General features: G+C 41.2%; 1 protein-coding gene and 1 pseudogene across 1 annotated transcript in view; one reads left to right on the top strand and one right to left on the bottom strand.

The window, feature by feature from the left end:
- The first annotated feature begins 10856 nt into the window (after nucleotides 1-10856).
- On the top strand, nucleotides 10857-10975 carry LOC120615193 (uncharacterized; annotated as a pseudogene).
- A 227-nt stretch (nucleotides 10976-11202) lies between these two features.
- The window catches only part of DRAM1 (DNA damage regulated autophagy modulator 1), a 32409-nt gene continuing 23221 nt past the window's right edge, over nucleotides 11203-20390 (bottom strand). The window contains exons 5-7 of the mRNA XM_039877964.1: nucleotides 17201-17259; nucleotides 13852-13944; nucleotides 11203-13234 (exon numbers count right to left, since the gene is read on the bottom strand). Coding sequence (XP_039733898.1) covers nucleotides 13190-13234; nucleotides 13852-13944; nucleotides 17201-17259 — 197 coding nt within the window. The 3' untranslated portion in view covers nucleotides 11203-13189. The remainder of the gene's footprint in view (nucleotides 13235-13851; nucleotides 13945-17200; nucleotides 17260-20390) is intronic.

Genomic DNA, 20390 nt, shown 5'->3' on the forward strand with positions numbered 1-20390 from the left:
TCGGAAATGAAATCTCAAAATTTTTATATTGTGATTCTATCTTTAATACACTGAGGGGCAGATTACAGTCAAGTCGACTTATTATTTCATAGCTTTATAGAATGTTAGGATCGTTAGAAAATATTTAGCTAATTTTTTTTTACACCAAATACGAGTATTACTTCTGAGAGATATAAGCAGTTACTATGTGAAACCAAAGGAGTTAGGAAATATTGGGCTAACAAGCACTAAGTAAACATTATATAAATGGACTCTTTCCTGCTGGTCTTTTCAGATCCATTAATATGGTTTGTGTGTCTCCCAAGGGGAAATGCAATTTCTCAGTTAATATTTGACAACAGACCTACTTTCTATATACATTTCTCATAGGGCTAATATTCCAGGGACACACGTGGAAAGTGCTGATAGAGTCCAGATGGATCATTCTACAAATTTGGAAACTGAGTCGCAGGGAGGTGGCCAGATGGTAGTAGAGCTACTGTGAGGACTCGTCAGGAGGCCGCCATGCTCCCAGAGCTGCTTCCTCACCAATATCCCCCACCTCATGGTTGATCTGTAGTGTTTCTGTCACCATAAAGGGTGTTTATTTGCAGAATGGGAAAAGGCATTGCCTTCAGCCAAGGATAATGAGGTAGACCCCTTTCAAGAATGTTCTAACTCTGTGGTGGAAGAGAATTTGCTTCTGGTATTTTCTATTCGATTTCTCTCTGTCTCTTCTGAAGAACTTTGTTGTTTTTTAAAAGCCCCAATTCAACAAAGACTAGTTATGCACACAGCTCTATGCCAGTTGGACGACACATAGAAGGGCAAGATAATACACCATGCTGGGTAAGAGCAAAGGCTTGGGGGTCAAGTTCTGGTCCCGTCACATTCTGGCTGGGTATATGTGGACAAGTTACATGTCATATTTAAGACCTGAGATATGGAAACAACCTAACCATCATTAACAGGTGAATGGATTAACAAGTTGTGAGATATGTATATAATTCAGCCTTAAAAAAGGAGATACTGTCTCCTCTTTACAACAACATGGGTGAACCTGGAAGACATTACGCTAAGTGAAATAAGTCAGACACGGGAAGAAAAAAACTGCAGGATCTGATTTATGTATGGAACCTTAAGAAGTCGAATACACAAAAGCAAAGAGTGGAATGGGGGTTACCAGGGCTGGGGAGGTGGGGGAAATGGGAAGATGTTGGTCAAAGGGCACAAAGTTACATAGGATGAAAAAGTCTAGAGAGCTACAGTTAATAATGTTGAATTGAATACGAAAATTTGCTAAGAGAGTAAATTTTACGTGCTCTCATCACAACCAAAAAATAACTGTGAGAGGAGAAGCTATGTTCATTAGCTTGAATATAGTAATCATTGCACTGCATTTTTGTGTATCGACTCATCATATTGTACACCTTAAATATATAAAATTTTTGTTTTTTTTAAATTAATTTAATAAATAAATAAAAGACTCAGACTCCATATCTACAAAATGGGGATAACACTAATACCTTCTTCACAGGATTGTGTTGAGGATTAAATTAGAAAATACACATAAAATGGATGGCATTTATTAGTGCTCCATAAATATTCGTTGCTGCTATTATTGTTGTTGTTACGATTCTTGATATTATTATTGTTATTATGATTATGATTATGGTCCCTGCCCTCAAGGACTGAATAGCCCAGTTAGAGAAAGAAGACAGGCACACTCAGAAATTTCCAGTAATGATAAAGGAAATGGATCAGAGATAGCAACAAGGTTTCATGTTACTTGCCAACTCCAGTGAGTGTTCAGCAGCTGCCTCAAGTGCCAAACGTTGAGAAGATTTCTGAGGTTCTTGCCAGTCTTGGAGGGAAACAGCACCAATATCAATTAGTGGCATTTTTCATGGGAACGGGGAATGTGGATACGAGGTTATATGGCACGAACTTGCCATTCTTAGAATGAATGATTAAATGCCAGGTGCGGCAGATGAGACAGAGCAGTCATTTCTGGAGGAGGCAGGATAGCCGGACGTGGAAGATGGGTTTGATATGAAAGGAAGATGAAATAAGGCAGGGAGAGGTATCTGGCACCAGGAATTTTGTGAGCAGATGGGCCAAGGATAAAACCCAGTGGTCTATTTGGGTGGCAGTAAGTAGACCAGCCTGTCTAGAGAAGGGTTTGATGCTAAAGATTAGCTCCACCAATATGGTAAACAGAAATGCTGAGCTGGTCACACGACATCAAATAAGCTGTCCCGTTGTTCCCATAAACTTCTCCATCCGCACTGGGCCATGTGCCTGGATTTGAAGTTCAGAAAATGTGGACACCATTAAGTCTCTAGTACCCTCTTCTCTACCCTGGAGCTATTCAAAGGCTGTTTCCCATCGTTCCTGCTCATGAAAACCATCCTTTGGTGTTCCCTCTGTGGCTGCTGTTCAGGGCCTATCACTCTATGTGCCCTTTACAAAGTCCTAACAAATGGTTTCCATCAGGCGCAGATGGCGTTGCAGCCCCAAGCAGCTGAGATTCTCGACAAATGCACACATGGATAAAAAAATCATAGAAAATGAAAAATGAAGAATCAACCTACCGGAAATGTCATGTATACTTCGTGCAAGCTCTGGGAGGGATATCAAAGAGGTATTTATTGAAACCACAAATAAGGATGGGAAGTTTTGAAAAAACTTCATAAATTAGCGTAATGAGATTTTATTCATTCATTCTTTTTTAGAGCAACCACAAGGCAGGCACTTTTAGATTAGTTAGGACTTGTGAGGTTATAAGTGACACGGATCTAATTCAAGCTTGTTTAAGCAAAGGAGGGGGTTATTATAAGAGATAATGTGATGTGATGTCCATGGAACCCAAAGACAAGGATGTGCCTGGGCCAAAGGAGCAACTGAAACCAGGAACTCGAAGGCCATCCAGGACTCTCTTTGATTCTTCCCATCTCTGTCTCCATTTATTCTCTTCATTAGTTTCATCCTTCATTCTAGCTAGCAATCAGTTTTCTCCACGTAGTGGAAAATATCATTTCAATAGCTCCCAAATTTACCAGTGTACCTATATAGCTTTGGTCACTAGGAAGAGATGATCTTGTCATTCTCTCTGGTTCCAAGTCAAAAAATCCCAGCAAAGGACTCACTGAAACAGTTTGAGTCAGAGATAAACTCCAGAGATTCATGAAACAACACAGCATCCCCAGTGGGAACCACAAAGGTGGGGCCACGGACAGGAAACTTCTGGAAGTCGGGGAGGCGAGGTGCTTCGCAAACAAAATGAGGTGCCTGTTACATTTCCCCTTATTTGTTTTTTTACATGCAAACTCAATTTAGCCATCAACCAATAATTGCATTCATTTAATAAGTACCTATTCACCCCTTGAGTGTCTGCTACATTCCAGGTACCAGATTTTAGGGATGAAAAGATGACTCACATTATGCCTGGTAGAGGGCTAGGCATTGAAAGATACCAAGACACAGAGATACAAGTGCACTATGGGTGATGAAAGTTAAAGAAGGTAGAAGGAGAGATCAGTGAGGTCTGGAACATTCAGCGGAAGCATCTTGGAGAGGGCGATACTTCTGTAGGGTCTTTAAAGGGTGAGGAAGTTCTTGTTTATGACTACATGTGGTTAAAGTTCAGAATTTTCACAACATCGCATTAAGTGAGGGCCTCTGCTCAAGGCTCTGTGCATCTGGAGGCCTTCTGGAATGCAGCCGTTGGCCAGTGGCCCTGCTGCTTTCTCAGAGATGGGACTACCACCCACAGCTCTTCTGATAGCCATGTTGTTTTTATTGCCATGGCCTGTTGGATCAAAGCCTCTGAGTTTGATGCAAGTTCAGAATAATTTCCTTCAAGGATTAATTCATCTTTCTGGGCTCGGGAAGCTCCATAAGCAACATCTGGTGCAGCCTGCAGAGGGAAGCTTCACCCAAGGAGCTTCAGATTCCAGCATGTGAACCTCCCTGCTGGATAACATCACCCATGGGAAACGGCACACAGACCTTCGCTTGTACCAAGAGTTCTGTGTAACACCCGCGGCCATGCATTGCACACGACCGTAATAAATAGCGCAAACTCCACCAGGTTCTTTATTGCTTTGTTTCTTGCCAGAGGGACTGAGTTTCACACTGGTGGGGTCGAATACCCTTCGTGGGTTTCCTCCGGGGCCATTCTATCGCTCGTCTATGAATAACACCCCTCCCATCCCCCCATGCGCAGACCAGCTCGTAGGCTCGCATTTTAATGTAGTCTCAGGGAATTTCTCTGTCAGTTCCCTTCGTTAGATCCTATCTGTCACCTCCTTGCCTGCCCAGGCCTCCTGGAAAATCCTCAGTTAGGACCATTTCTTTGCTTATTGGCTTTGTTTTTTGTTTGTTGTTTGTTTGTTTGATTGTTTTTTAATATTCTTGTGTTTTTGATATCACTGGCTCTGCCACGTATATTCCATGGGCTGGTCTCACTCCAAGAGTTCTCTTCAAGGTCCAATTTTACCTTGTTCTTAAAGGTGAATCACTAAAACAGCTAATAGTTGAGTGTTATGTGTCAGGGATGTATTATTTATAGGGGCCTTATTATCATCACCCATGACTCATCAGGGAGGAAAATGAGACTCAGAGCTCGAGGGAATTGCCCAAGTGCAAGAAGCGAACCCATGTCTGTGTCACTCCTGAGACTGTGTTCTTTTTTCAGGGATAAATATAGAGACCCAAGGAAATGGTCATGGGAGTCCCACATGAGAATCCTCCCTCCAAGCAGAGGTGGGAGAAGAAAAGAAAAATGAGGAGAGGCTCAGAATTCAAAGGAGAAGAATTCTGAGACAAGGTGAACCGTCTGAAGCCAGAACAGGTTGGAGAATATTGAGGCTATTGGCCTGAAGAAGGCTGTTGGCAAATGTTTTTAAGAAAAACTGCAATAGAGTAATGGGTCTAGAAGAGGTCAGGTAGTGGGTAGAACAATACAGACCGCACTAGATAAGAAGATAAAATAAAGTGGAGGGCTGTTCTGTACCTACCCAACTGGAAACTCGAGGTGAGGCCCAGGAATTGTTTTAACAAGCCTTCCAGGTGATTCAGATGCACACTAACGTCGGTGAACCACTGCTCTAGCACAGCGTGTCTCAGCCGGCTGCACGTCGGAATCGCCTACAATCATGACACATCTGCCTCATTGCCTAAAATTGATTTAACTGCTCCAGAGAGTGGGGTGTTATGAAACTCTCCATGTGATTCTAACGTGCAGATAGAGTTAAAAACCATGCAGAGCCTCGTAAACCACACTAAGGAATTTAAAATTTATCCTGAAGTTATGGAGAACCACTGAAGGATTTTAAGTAAGAAGGTGATGTATCGAATGTGTATGCACAGTATGTAAGATGTATTGGAAAGGACCAGGACTAAAATCAAGGGAACAATAGTGAGCTACTGCACTAGTCCAAGCAAATAATAATGCAGGCCTAAGGTAGTGGAAGTGGAAATGGAGATAAGGAAGAGGATTCAAGACCATGTAGATGAGCTGACCGCATATCGCCATTGACTTCAGGCAGATCCAGTTTACTCTGGGTACACCTATTAATAGTGCCCCTTTCATTCCCCCAAATGCCCTAGTTTAGATGCCATGGTTTGGATATAATTGTTTGTTCACCCTGTACATAGGAGAAATAAAGTTTATAAAACATGCTGTGGGGATAGGGAGCAGAGTGGGGAGTCTAGGATATGACTCTAGAATTTCTGCCCTGGGTGACCCAGTGGATGCTAACCCAACTCCCCAAGTGAGGCAGTCCAGGAGAAGCAGTGGGATTTAAAAAAAAAAAAAAAATTCTCTTTAGAAATATTTAAGTGAGTCATTAAAAATTATTAAGTAAATTCTAGTACATAGCATGGAAAAAATTGCAAAGAACACACAAATGGCTGACGTTTGAGAACACTGATGGAAGGTATCACCAAATGGAAAACATCTTCCTGCCCTGAAGCTCCGAACTGATTCGGTCTCAGAGAACTTTATTATATTAGAACACCTACCCTATTCTGCCAGTCAGCCCAAGTGCAGACGGGCGGTCCAAGCGGCAGTTAATTCTGGGTTTTCTCACTCCCCCTTTTCTTCCCTTCATGGCATTGCTGTGTCTGCTACCAACAACTCAAGACTTTTGAGTATCTTCAGGATTAACTTGATCACAGTTGACCGCCGTCATTTATTTAGACAGCCAAAACGATGACGTGCCATGCCAAGGCCTGGTTAGCTGAGTCCAAAGAACACCCCCTAGTTTTTGACCTGAGCCAAAGGTCAGGGAACACAGAATGTTCTACCTCGTTTATGAGCCACATGACCCCAAATCCTCACTCCTGTCTCTTCATAGTTGCCAACACCTCAGCTTCTTTCCTCGCCCCACCCCCACTCACCACATGTCAACAACCTGGTAATTACTTAATAAACCTCAGAACATACCTTTGCTTCTTCTCTTGGCCGGTTTCAATTTCAAGGTGGCTCTTACTTCAGGGTTCCAAGTGCGATCATGCAGAAGAATAAATTCACCTGCCAGAGCCTCTTGAGGGAACTTTCAAACAAAACTGTGGCTTTTCAAGTATTAAGAGGAAATGACAGACTGAACTGAGCTCTCTATTCATTTTAATGCACATGTTAAAGGTTATGTTAGCAGCTATCAAATCTCTGGCCAACTCTAAACACATCACTCTTCACCTTAAATCAGGTGGTCTTGGGTGGTACCTGGAACCTGCTACTCCAGGCTGACTCTGAGCAAAAGGATTGTTCAAAAAGGTGAAATTTGTCTTCCAGGCCTTCCTATCACTCATGCGTATATTGGCCTGATGAGCAAGAAAGCAGGAGAGCAGACGCCAAGTCCCGAGGCCTTCACTGCTTCCTGATGCAGGCTCAGATAACTCCACATGCTGGAGGTGTGGTGGCAGACCCAGACTTCTGACAAAGCATGAGCTCTGAGTATGTTTCTTACCCCACCATGATTTCTCCCGTGGGGAGTAAAGAGCAGATGTTTCTTTCCAAACCGAAGACAAACCTGAGTCCATCTCACTGCACCAACCAGAAGCAAAAGATACTAACAGTCGAGGGTCCTAAAAAAACACACCTCACAGCTTTCAGAACCGTAACCATACTGAAAGCCAAGGCCGTCCCTGCTCCAGCCTCACTGCCCAATGGATTCCTAGGCTATTTCAGACTGTTTCCTCCTCAGAGGTCTGCGTGGGTGCTGGAGAATGGCTCTCGCACGCTCACCAAACATTAGCTATGGCATACCAGTCCTCTACTATGTTTCTAATCCTGATACCCATTACCTACCCCCTACCCCTAAGGCTTGGATGCAGAGTTCAACCAGGATCTGCCTTTCTGAAGCAACAACCCAGATATCTCATCCATTTTTCTAAACTTTCCAGTTTAGGGATTTTACTCCTCAGTGCCTTGTATTATATGACTCTAGAAAACCTAATTCATACTCACGTGATAATAGTTGAGAATCCCATTGTCCTCTTGGAAAAAGTTGACTGTAGGCGTCACAGCCCTGGGTTTGGTCCTAGTCCCATCACATGGTATTTGGTGACGATCTCGTTTCACCTTAATTTCCTTATTTAGTAAAATGGGACCAACTATAATAATATATCTTCTATGTAGTAGGTGTTGAATCAGTGTTAACAGAATCTGGATGATAATGCAAGCAGGCAGAGAAATGTCCTTGGTGGCTAAGCAAAAATCCCTGAATACCTGGTACTGAAAAACATAGGATTATTTTCTATAGGTAATTCTAAATAATGTTATTTTTAAAAAAGGCAGGAGGATTTTTAGGACAGTGAAACTATTCTGTATGTGATACTACAGCAGTGGATACATGTCATTATACGTTTGCCCAAACCCAGAGAACGTAAAACACGTAGAGTGATTCCCAATGTAAACTGTGGATTATGGGTGATGATGATGTGTTAATGGACATTCACCAACTGTACAGAGGTGCAGCTCTGGTGGGGGATGTGGTTATTTGGGGAGGCTGTGTACATGTGTGGAGGCAGGGGTGGTGTGGGAACTCTACTTTTCATTCAGTTTTCCTGTGAATCTAAAAATAGTTTATTAATTTTTAAACATTACATAAAGAGCACATTTAAGCAAAATTAAAGCCTATGATTTCTAAATAAAAGCTGGAGTTTACGCTCTCTTTTTGTGTCCCCTGCATTGTTGGTGTCCCCCACTCACTGGGTCATTCCCCTTGACCACCAACCTACGAGTTCAGGGAGGGCCAAATGGTCTTCGGATTCCCCCAGGAGTTCTGCGATGGGTCAGTGTGCCAGAAAAGGGGAAGAGAATATCGTGGTTGATGACTGATGTCTGTAAAAGCACGATGTTCCCAAAAAGATAAGGAGGTGTGAGTGACGTGGTCCCACGGCACCCGCAGCAGAATCCACATCTGTGCCGGTAGACGAATCCATGCGTCACCCAAGAACAACCTGAACTTGTAGTTGACATCCTCAATTTAGAAGAAAGTGTGAAATAGCTGGAAAGATTTTCCAACAACAACAAAAAAACCACTTAAGTGAAAAGGTTCTAAAGTCAAGATGACAGACAGTAGTGGTCAAATTACACATCACAGATGCAGTTCTCGTTGACCAGCACCCCCACTTATGGGAATGTCTCCCACAGGTTTCCTTGCACATGTGTGAAATGATGTACGCACAAGGTCATTCACTTGTAATTGCAAAAGTTTGGAAACCACAAGATTGTTTATCAAATAGAGGACTTTTTCAATAAATGAGGGCACGGCCACATAATGGAATATTGTACAGGTGTCAAACGGAACACATGTTTTAAATGAGGAAGCTCTCTATGTATTGACAAGAAAACATGTCTAAGATACTTTGCTTAGTCGGTTAAAAGGAAGGCTCAAAGCTCTACAGTGCGCTACTTTTGGGGTAAAAGTTAAAAGGGATATATTTTTAAATGTTTCTCTTTATGTTTTCATAAAAAGGATATCTACAAGGAGAGGGGCAAATTGAGGAAATGTGGGTAGAAAATACAAAGGCTTTTCATAGAATCCCTTTCTATATTGTTTTGCTTTTTGAATTGTGATTACTGAATTTTTTCACTTTTTTAGTTTGTTAAATTTAGCGAGGTAAAATGGCTAATTACATAGGTTTCAAATGTACATTTCTATTACACATCCTCTGTATATTACATTGTGTTAAAGGTTAAAAGGGGTTAAATGTGGGGTGATGGAAGGAGATACGAACTTTTTAAAATAAGGACAAATGGTTCAGAGAGGAAGGGCTGTGAGTGGGAGCAGTCGAATCCCCACTTGTTTAGAAATCATCTTTCACCCCAGCATGGTGAGTCCAGATAACAGCATTTTACTGTATTTGCATATTGTGATATCTCCTTCAGCATTTCCCAGGCATCGATTTGGGAGGTCACTGCCACCTCGTCCCCAATATGAGTTTGGCATCCTGCTGCTCTTCATTTTAGAAGATGAATCTGCTGGGGGTGACCAAGGAGAGTCAGAAACTTCTGCACGACTTGAAGCTGTGGTTGTTCTCTTGAGCAACAGACGGGACGCAGATGCATCACATTCTGGCCTTGAGAATGCGGGGCGCTCAGAGCCAGACCAAGAGTATGTGTGTGGGGAGACAGCTGGGCTTACCGATTGCCAGAATCAGGGGGTGGGAGAGAATGGGATACCACTTATCTCCCTCCCACTCCTCCTTCCTCATTCCAGGCCCAAACACCAGACCAGTATGTCTCCAACTGAGTAAAAAAATGGGAACATGGGACAATGCCACATGTAAGGAAGGGCTGTTAGGAAACCCAAACACAGCACAATACTGATGTACTTAATTTGGTTTATGACATGCAATTTCTGTGGAATCCTCTGTGTTAGTATTAAAAAAAAAGGAAGAAAGGAAAAAAAAAAAAAAGACCCACTTGATTAGAAATCAAGAAAACAGGAGTCCCAGACTAGAATCTGTTGCCATCTGGCGGTAGAATCTCTTGCAGGTCATCGAATTCTCTTCACCTTGGTTTCTTCGTCTGAAACGTGTTGAACTGCCTGACCAACCTCACAGAGATTAAACAACACAAGAAGCTTGAAAAAGTATAAAGATCACTTTGAAGGTAACTGAAGGCATGTTTATTACCTGAATGGCTTATGTTTTCTTTCCTTTTAACCTGAAAAGGTTGTCAGCAAGTATAATTTGGTTTACTCTGAATCAAGTTAGGTTGTTTGTCTGGTGTGCGAGGTGTGGGGAGGACTTTTAATTCCATAGTGGAATCTTGCTTTGCGTTTGTCCAAGATCCATTTCCCACAACTTTCTTCTGAGAAACGACTTTCACCCACCATCAGCCCAGTAGTCTAGGTGGTGCTGACCCCTCCCTGCTCCAGAGGTGGACATGTAATTCAGGTCTGACTCAGTGCAGCATCCTGCCTCCCTGGGCTACCGGATGGGCATGGGACCCAAGCCAGCCAATCAAGGACAATGAGTTTCAACGCAGGAGTTTATGTTGGAACTACTGCTAAGTCCTCTCTTTCCACTGGACAGTCTGTAGCCCTGGGGTTTCCAGAAGCCATCTCATTCCCGCTAGGGGACAGGCTGCCTGAGAACGATGACCAAAGAGAGAAAAGCAGAGCTGAGAGGAGAGAACAAATAGAGTCTTAGTGGCAATCTTGAATCCCTAGAGCCAGCTCCATCCCTGTATCTCTGTTACTTGAGTCAATAGATACCCGCTTTTCCTTTCGACAAGCTGAGCTGTGTTTCTGGTGCATTCAACTCTGAGAGTCTTGAATGATAGAAGCTTCTGATACTAATGTTCAAGAATCTCTACAAAGGTGCCCAGATGCAAAGCTACATGTGTTAAGAAAACATCAGTCTATGGCCATGCCACCCCGAACAAGCCCGATCCCGTCTGATCTTGGAAGCTAAGCAAGGTCAGGCCTGGTTAGTACTTGGATGGGAGACCACCAAGGAAGACCAGGTGCTGTGGGCGTAAAAAATGAAAAAGAAGGGATTGCAAGCTAACAAGGTCCTTGCAATCTGTGAGGTCAACCAAGGGTTGCCTCACCTAAAAAAAAAAAAAAAAGCAAAAGAAAAAAACATCAGGTTTAAACTACACCTTTATAAAATCCAATAAAGCTAGAACTGTTTCCTGGATAAATACACTTCATCATTACACCCAGTGACATTATAGGTTAACAGAGACACAAGCTACTAAAATAAAGAAATAGTTCATTTTATTTTACTCTTTCTGCCATGAGGCAATGCAAACTCATGGAAATTAGAAATAATACCAAAATGTGGATAAGACCAGCTTTAGAGGTTGCATGGAATCAGGAGAATGTGATTGTCTGAATTTTGGCCTCCTCAGATTGCCAAGCCCGCGGTACATTTTGTCTAGCCCATGTAACAATGTCTGTGGTAAATGTCCAGGCTGAAGACAGTTGTCATAGGGTGGTGAAGCCCAAACAACTGAAATGTTCACAGTATACAAAGCAAAACAGTCAACATTACTGGATGAGACAGACTATTGGTTTATCCCTTAACTAGTAAACCAGAGTGAATCTCATTAGGCAGCACTACAAATATCCCTAGTCATTCTTTTATTTGTTCACTCAATCATTCATGCATTCAGTGAGTATTTATTAAGCACCTACTGTGTACCCAGAGGTACCTGGTTAAATGCTGGAATTATAAAGAGAAAGATGAAGGAACGTGCTCTGTCCTCGAGGAGCTCCCAATCTAATATCGCAGGCAGACGTGGGCATGAAGAATGACAGTACGTTATAAGAAGTGCTGATAACAAGTCTGTTCGAAGTGAGAACCGCCAAGAATTCATTCATCTACAGGTTCCATAGTGAAGGTACGTGGTGTTCCTCCTCTTCTTTGGAATAATGAACGCTTGACACGGCTTTCATCGGTCTTTCATTTCCAGTGTGACAATGGGGACCCATGGCATTATGACAAGTTACAACAGATGCAGAAATGGTTATCAGGTTCCTACTCTGAGCACTCAGGGGAGACAGCATGTCATTGCAAAGCTCCTGACTCATGTTTTACACAGTGTGCAAACGTGCAGCTACAGGCATTAAAAGGGGGAGCAAATGAACTGCACCCTGCTAACTGTCTCCTTTCTCCTCTCCACCTGGGACCTGTGTTCTCTTCAACATGTTCACAGGCATGAAATGAATTTGAGATGTTAAGTTTCAGCTTCTGAGTCAGACTGCATATCAAGTTATGCCAGTGACAATAAAGGCTGGCTTTATAAATGGTATTTTTAATGATGTTCACAGGTTGGCTTTGCAGACGTTTTATATGAAGCAAAAGTCTCCTTTGCACAATCCTACCTCCCACAAATATTCCCTGAGACACACTTTCCCTTCGTCGTTTGTCTAGCAAAGATAGCAACCCAGACTCCAGTGAGGTTTTCCTGTTAGCTGGAAAACCTTTCCATTTTACCCGGTTGTTATAAGGTTTCTGATTTCTCATCAACCTCGCTGAATCCATCCCACCTGAAATTATTTTCATGACAGACAGCCAAGGAACAACAAAGTTAAAAGCTCCAGCTCTTGTGAGCAGGGAGGTTAAGCAGGGCGGAATTTCAATACTGAGGTCTTCGGTGTTCACTTAGAGTTAATGTACATAGTGGTATTAAGGCTTATCGATAGAACCATTTTGCTTAGTTGATCTAAAAATCAGTTTCTTAGTTAGTGTTAATTTATTAACTAAATCTTTATGATTACCATAAATTGAATTTTAAAAATGCTCTGATATAAAAATATACAGTTCATTATCTAAACACGAAATTTAAAAATGAATTTCCCAATTTTATGTTTTAATAAATTCCTCATTTAGTGTATTTCCAGAAATCACTCACACGCACACAAACAACAAAACAGAATCTGTTCAAAAATAAGAGCTCTGTTTTCTGTAACACCTCATCTTTTCTGTAATGAATTTGTGTATATAAAAAAGTATCTATTTAGAAAATTATAAAAACATTGCTACAATGTCATAAATGCTCTACATTCTCTAGGAAAACATACCTTTGCAAACAGTACAACTACTGGGAATTCATAATGAAACTTGAGTCCTCAGTGTGCCGCAGATGCATGCCACTCAGCAGCATTATAACCCTGTCTGTCCCCTATACCATTTCTAGAAATTGTCTGTGACCGTCACTGAGTGAAGTGTAATTCTTCGTTCTTCAAAGGTCATCATTGATTTCTGTGGATATCCTTAGGGTAACCCCCTATTAAAAAAAAAGAAAAGAAAAAAAAGAAGAAGAAGAAAAGAAAAAAGGTTTAAAAGAAGGTAAACAATTCCAGCGCCAGCTATGAAATTCCAACAGCTTTGTAGCCCCTAAGAGGTCACCTCGCTGTAGTTTGTGCTGAGCCTCAAACTACAGTTGGATCCTAAAGAATCTTCTTGGCTTTCTATATCCTTTTAGCTAATAATTAATTCACTTGTTTCAAAATGTAAGATTTTTACCTGTAGCCAAATCTGATAAGGTCTCACCTTCTCCCTGTCTTGGGAACATTTTTCAACAACGCACTTATTTTTTTTTAAAGACATATTTCCTATTATTTGGAACCAGTAAATGCAACAACCTCAAAAAATAAATAAATAACCAGGATGTATGACTAGAAGCATTGACCAGCTGAGGACACAGAAAGATTTCGTGGGTTGAGAGAGCTATTAAAGATGGTTGCCTTTAGGAATAAACTAAGTGGTACAAGACATTTTTTTCAAACACATAAGGATGAAAAGGAAGAAAAATAATGCTCTGTGTTATGCAAGAAATATCCTATGAATTTTTACAATCCTCATTGTCAGCAATTTGTAACATTTGAATAAATAAATACCTACCTGGAAATCATGGATGAATGTTAGGAAGTAGAAAATAAAACCAAAGGCCACTGTCCATTCACAGATCGCACTCACTACGTGATATACATAATCCTAAGAGCAATGATAAAGAAACAGAATTTAGCTGAAATCCATTCACGTTAATGGAGGTGCTGACATAATAAGGAGAAGATCAGACCTTAGGAAAAAGCCCTGTGAGGAAATACAGCCAGCAAGGCATGCAGGTGAACGGCAGGGCCCCTGCCCAATGAGAACATAAATGTACTAATTCCAAAAGTGCTTTCTGCTTCTCACACACTCTGGCTTTAAGACTTGCCTATATAATGTTTCAAAACGCAGAATAAGGAACACAAAATGCTGAGACTGGAAAGCAAATGTGGACTCAGCAGAAGACAGAACGTTTCATACAAGGCAAGACTTGCTCTCCTAAGGATGGAAAACCCCAAGTTGAAAGGCATTCAGCGTTTGTGCAGTTATTCCAAAGAATGAGTGTGTATGCACAAGAGGAAACTGGCTGACTGTCACCAGGGTTTTGTGTTTCTCCACCACTATAGAAAATGTCAGATCAGAAAACAGTTTGCTTAACGCTATAAAGTAAACATAGCTACAAAGTAAATGTGAATGAGACATCTACGCATTCACTATCTTCTTGGGGGTTAGGAATGAGAACAGAAGGCAAGAATGAGAATGGATTAAATGGCAGGCGTGTGTGTGGCGGGGGGCGGTGTTTCCCAAGTCAGCTGCCTATGGAGGCCAGGAGATGCATAAAAGTAAATGAGGCTGATGGTCACAAAAAGAGAAGGAAGATGGAGACTTCGCGCTGTATTAGCTCAATTTCATTTTCAGCAAATGGGAAATTAAGACCCCAGTGTTGCTTTCAAAGAGGTAAAAAGAAAAGTCCGTGTATGTGTGTGTGTGTGTGTGTGAGAGAGAGAGAGAGAGAGAGAGAGAGAGAGAGAGAGAGAGAGAGAGATTCTGACTTTTAAATGTCGAAAACTGCTTTTAAAAACACCGTCTAATTAAAAAATAACATCTTCATTCTGACGTTAGCCCACTTGCTAAATCAGGCCTGTGGACTGTCAGGTCGACCCCTCTGATTTCAAATAATGACCTATTTTTTTCCTACTTCGTTTTCTGCTTGGCTGTAGGTTACAAGTGTGAATAAACAAATGTGCTGGGTTGCAGGTCGGTTCTATGGTGACAGTTGTTTCCTTTGATCCAATTTCCATCCGCAAAGACTTAATCAAGACACATCAAACTCTCATAGACACCTGCCCTTGCTCTTCTCATCCAGGCCACACCAAGGAGGACCTGACCAGTTTACATTAAGGGGTAGAGAACAGACGCCGCCTCCTTTTGGCGACAGCACCCGGGGATCCGCCCCATCCCGTACAGTCCCTGGGCAATGAAGATAACTCATAAAATTTTGGCAGAAGTTTCTTTAGTATATTAATGAAAGTGCACTGAACCAGAAGTCCAGACTCGTCCACTAACACCTGTGAGTGCAGGCAAAGCTCTAATCTCCTTGCTATGTAAAATGAGACAATGGCATAATTCTTGCCCCGCCTACCAACTAAATCAACGCCCGGGGATGCCCTTCGAAAGCTCTAAAGCACCACAGTTAGCTGGGGCAGTGCCTAAAAGATTGTTCTGTTCAGTGAATTAATGTAAAGGATTTTCTTTGTATGCGTTGATATTGGGAACAGAAAGTAATACAAGAATGACATGGCAACTTATGGAGTGAATAGAAAACTAGGTTCTCTTCACATTTTTAAGATTAAAATGAAATGAAGAAAAGATTTTTAATTAAGGGGCTATGCTTTGATGAATCCTTCCCAGCTGCTGATTTGTTGGATTTGTGGAGGAATATCTCCCCCTAGTGGTTAAAAAATTAAGTACGCCTTAGGCTGCTCTGTCCTGAGGTCTCCCTTTCGGGAAGCATCTTTTCTTAAAATTTCTGTCTGAGTCATTCTCTTCTTCAACATCTTCAGTCTCTCTCCCTGGTCTCCTGCAGGCTTCCTTCGCACGCCAGGTGGCATGGCCCCTTCTAGCCACCATCTTATTTCTCCTCTTTCTCTCACCTCCAAACATTCATGAATAGCTGAAGAAATGAATCGCTCCTCTCACCATTTCTTTAACCCCTGCGATCGGCTTTTAACGCCAACATTTCTAACTGAAACTGATTTTTTGAAAAACAGCAGTATTTCCACCCGCCCCTTGAACACACATTCCTGCCGTTCTCTCGCTAACTCTCTTCTCTCCCGGCGGCATTCATTCTCCACGTGGCATCTAAAAGAAGCACCGCCATGATGGCCTGAGCCCCAAACACTCGGTTCCATGTGTTCCGATGTTTGGTCTGGAAATGACCAGTCACTCTACCCTATGCTTTGACGGCTCTCAACTCTACCAGAAGGTTGAGTCCCACATGTCCTACTGGACATTTCTCCTTGGTGATTCACTGTCGCTCCAGATGCAATGATTCTAAAACCAAACCCATCCACCTCCCCCCATGAAATAATGTATTCCTGTTAGGGCCCTGATCTCTCATTCTGTTCATGGAACGAATTCTTTGGTTCACTCAAGATAAAAATTTGGGAAATCATCTTTGATTCATCTTGTCCTTTCATTTTCATCTTAGTCACCTGCCAGGACTCACCAAATATTTTTCCTTTATTACTTCTAACCTAGGCTAATCTTGATGTGAAATCTGAACTAACAGCAAGAACTGCCTTCTCCTGCCATCCTACCTCTAGGCTTCCTCCTCTTCAATCCATCCCAAGTTTTACTTCTAACTAATATTCATCCAATAATATTCTTTCGATTTACTTTCCTATTCAAAAGCCTTCGAAAGCTTACTCTTGTCACCTAAGTGAAGCATGAGCCTCTCTGCCCACCTCTTAAAGCCTTGCGTAAACTACTCCAAGATTCACCCCTGACCCCATTTATGTTTTATTTTATCCTGAAACAAACTATCTACTCTACCAGAGCCGGTTTTGTCCCCTCTGCTTGACACCCTATGCTTCCTCTGGCCTCCAAACACCTTCAGTCACCACTGTTCCCACACCCATAATCGTCTGACCTTTCTTACTTACCATAGATGGTTGAAATGTTTAAGAGAGAATTAGGAATTCAAAATTTTGAAACTAATCCCAGGAACCTTCTGAGATTACTCTGAGAGCTAATTATGACCACTCATTGCCAAATAACTGACAGTTAATTATGCCATATTTACTCCATATTTTGCAACTTGTTCGAAGAAATGGCAGTGATCCTTTCTAAGAAGGCTTCACTCAGCCACAGTCCACATAGGCAGGTTTGACAATTATATTGAAAATGACTTCAGTCTTACCTTTTCTTTTGGATTCCACTCCAGCTTGGTTATAGAAATTAGTGAAGCACAGGCAATCACTAAAAAAAGAGAATTGTTAAGGAAAGTACAGAAGAAAACATGTCCTTTAATGTTAAGACTAAATTATTTTCTAATAATTTAATAATTATACAGTGTTAAAATGTTTTACCTCACATCTATTAGGATGGCTACTATAAAAAAACACACACAAAAAAACAAGTATCGGCGAAAATTTGGAGAAACTGGAACTCTTGTGCACTGTTCATGAAAATGTAAATTGGTAACTCTGCTGTGGAAAACAGTATAAAGGTTCCTCAAAAAATTAAAAATAGAATACCATATGACCCAGCAATTCCACTTCTGGGTATATAGCCCACAGAATTGAAAGCAGAGCCTCAGACATAGTTGTGTATCTGTGTTCATAGCGGCATTATTCACAATAGCTAAAACATGGAAGCAACCCGAGTGTCCATTGACAGATGACTGAATAAGCAAAATGTGGTATATACATACAGTGGAATATTTTTCAGGTTTAAAAAGGAAATTCTGCAATATGCTCCAACATAGATGAAGCTTGAAGACATTATGTGAAATAAGCCAGTTACAAAAAGGCAAGCCTGATGTGATTCCACTTAAATGAGGTACTGAGAGTAGTTAAAATCATAAAGACAGTAGAACAGTGGTTGCCAGGGGCTGAGGGCTAAAGGGACTTACAGTTTAATAGGCAAAGATTTTCAATTTAACCAGATAAAAAATTACAGAATAGATAGTGGTGCTGGTTGGACAACAGTGCGAATGTATTTAATACCACCGACCTGTGTACTTAAAAACGGTTAAGATGATAAATTTTATGTTATGCGATGTGTATTTTAACACAATAACAAAATGTTAATACCAACATTTCTTCAGTCAAATCAGGCTGTATAAGCTTCTTACAACCTCAGATTTTAAATTCAGTTATGACAGCAGTTAAATTACAATATGTAAATAGTCCTCAGCAATATTTTTTAGTTACACATAGAGAAATTTTACTTTGCAGCTGTTTTCCTCGACCCTGAATGTTTGTGTCATTCCCAGCTACAATGGTTGTTTAAATTTGGTCAAAATGACTGATGCTACAGTCCAAGATTAATACTTTCCGAGTACTTTTTACCTAAAACACTATTTTTCGTTAATAAAAATATTGCATAATAATATTTTTCCCCTAAAATAGTATTTTCAAAGCAACAATTTTATGGAAAAATTAACCTTTCAAAGTACTAAAGCATTACAAAGTATCAAGGCTCATATAGAAAAATAAGCTACAGAAACTAAAAATGTTATCTTTAAAAAAAGAGATTTCTGTTGAGTAATTAAATATAAGCTAAGCCTTTCCTCCTCAAACCAAAGGGTTTTACAAATCAAAGAGATACACCCCACACCTGACCTTGGGGTCAGCCTAATGCCTGGGACGAGGCTCTCGCCCTCCATGGACACTGCTGTCTGCACAAAGGCAGTGACAAACATTTGGAAGCAAAAGAGCAACGAGATGCTCTAAAAAAGGTTTTACGAAAAGTTAGAAATTCGAAGTGCTGCGTCGATGCCGAGTTTAGAGCACCCCCTAAAATCAGAGTCAGCGCCTCCTCTCTCTCAGCCCTCCAACCCTGTATTTTGCAAAGCGTAACACTTCTCGGTTTTTTAATATAAATGAAGTAGAAAGCATAGCAGATTCTCTGATCCTTTCAAGGATCAAATTTCTGTTTCTAATTATTTTAAAGCCTCTTAATTCTTTCACTGATCTGTTCTTCTTTTATTTATTTTTTATTTTTCAGGCAAGGCAACCCTTGGTTGACCTCACAGATTGCAAGGACCTTGTCAGTTTACAATCCCTTCATTTTTATTTATATTTTACGCCTACAGCACTTGGTCTCCCATCCAAGTACTAACCAGGCCCAATCCTGCTTAGCTTCTGAGATCAACCAGGATCAGGCTTGTTCAGGGTGGCATGGCCATAGTCACTGAGCTGTTCTTTAGTTCCACATTCTGGGCACCAGGTACCATGCTGAATGGGGCAGAAGGAAGAGGCAGGGAAACCCTTGGCCAAACAGACTTGGTCTCAGCTCCCAGAGACATCACAGTCTTGTTGAAGGAGGCCCAGGACTGTGCCATGTGAGAGAAAAAAACAAGGCACAGCGATGCGTCAGGGGGGAAAGTATTAATTCAGAGTAGAAGGAGTTTGGGGCGTCAGGGAAGGCTCCACTGAGTTGAATTTAATTTAAAATGTGAGGTTCGAGGAGCAGCACCATCCCACAGAAATATAACGCCAGCCACATAAATTTAAAATTTTCTACTATAGTAGCCACATTTCAAGAAAACTAAAAAGAGCCAAGTGAAATTAATTTTAATAATATAGCTCCTTTAACCCAATAGATCAACAATATTATCATTTCAATGTGTAATCATACAAAGAATTATTAATGAGCTATTTCACATTCTTTTTCTCATTAGGTCTATGAAATCTGGTGTTGTGTTTTACACTACAGCACGTCTCAAATGTGGACAGCAGGTCTCTCTGTGGGCTAGTCACATTTCAAGAGTGCAATATGTGGCTGGTGGCTACCATATTGGACAGACAGTTCAGCTCCAGAAAGACAAGGTAGAGGGGGGAATTCAGCCAGGAGAAAGGCAGGGGGAGAAAGTTGAAAACAGAAAACAGCTAAGTCTGGGTGAGAAGCGTAAAAATGAGGTCAAAAAAATAGGTAATCTCAGAGCATGTGTCTCAAGCAAAGGAACCTGAACTTTGTGCTGTTAGTGATTTTGTGAAGGTTTTTGAACACCGCAGAAGCTGGGGCAAGACACACAGTTTACCACGGAGGGCTCTGAAGCCTGATTCTAATGTACCTCAGTTTCTTCAGTAGTCAAATAAGGCCATTTCACAGAAATATTACAATAAAGAGAAACAAGGGCGTTTTAAAGATGCTTTGACATCTTCGGTAGGAAATAGCAATACCACGCCAGTGCTTAAAAGACTTTTTCGTATGGATGAATTTGTTCGAGTTAATTTGATACAGAGACATACCCTATATTTGTGTGGGGCTGCAACCTCTTGGCATAGCTCATAAAACCCTCTAGAAATGGGAGCTATTAGTATGTGAAATTCTGAGCTTATTCTACTAAAACTCTCTATTTTAATATCTAGAGATGTCTCCAA

Source organism: Pteropus medius, unplaced genomic scaffold (assembly GCF_902729225.1).
Source record: "Pteropus medius unplaced genomic scaffold, Ma_sr-lr_union100, whole genome shotgun sequence".
Taxonomy (NCBI): Eukaryota; Metazoa; Chordata; class Mammalia; order Chiroptera; family Pteropodidae; genus Pteropus; species Pteropus medius.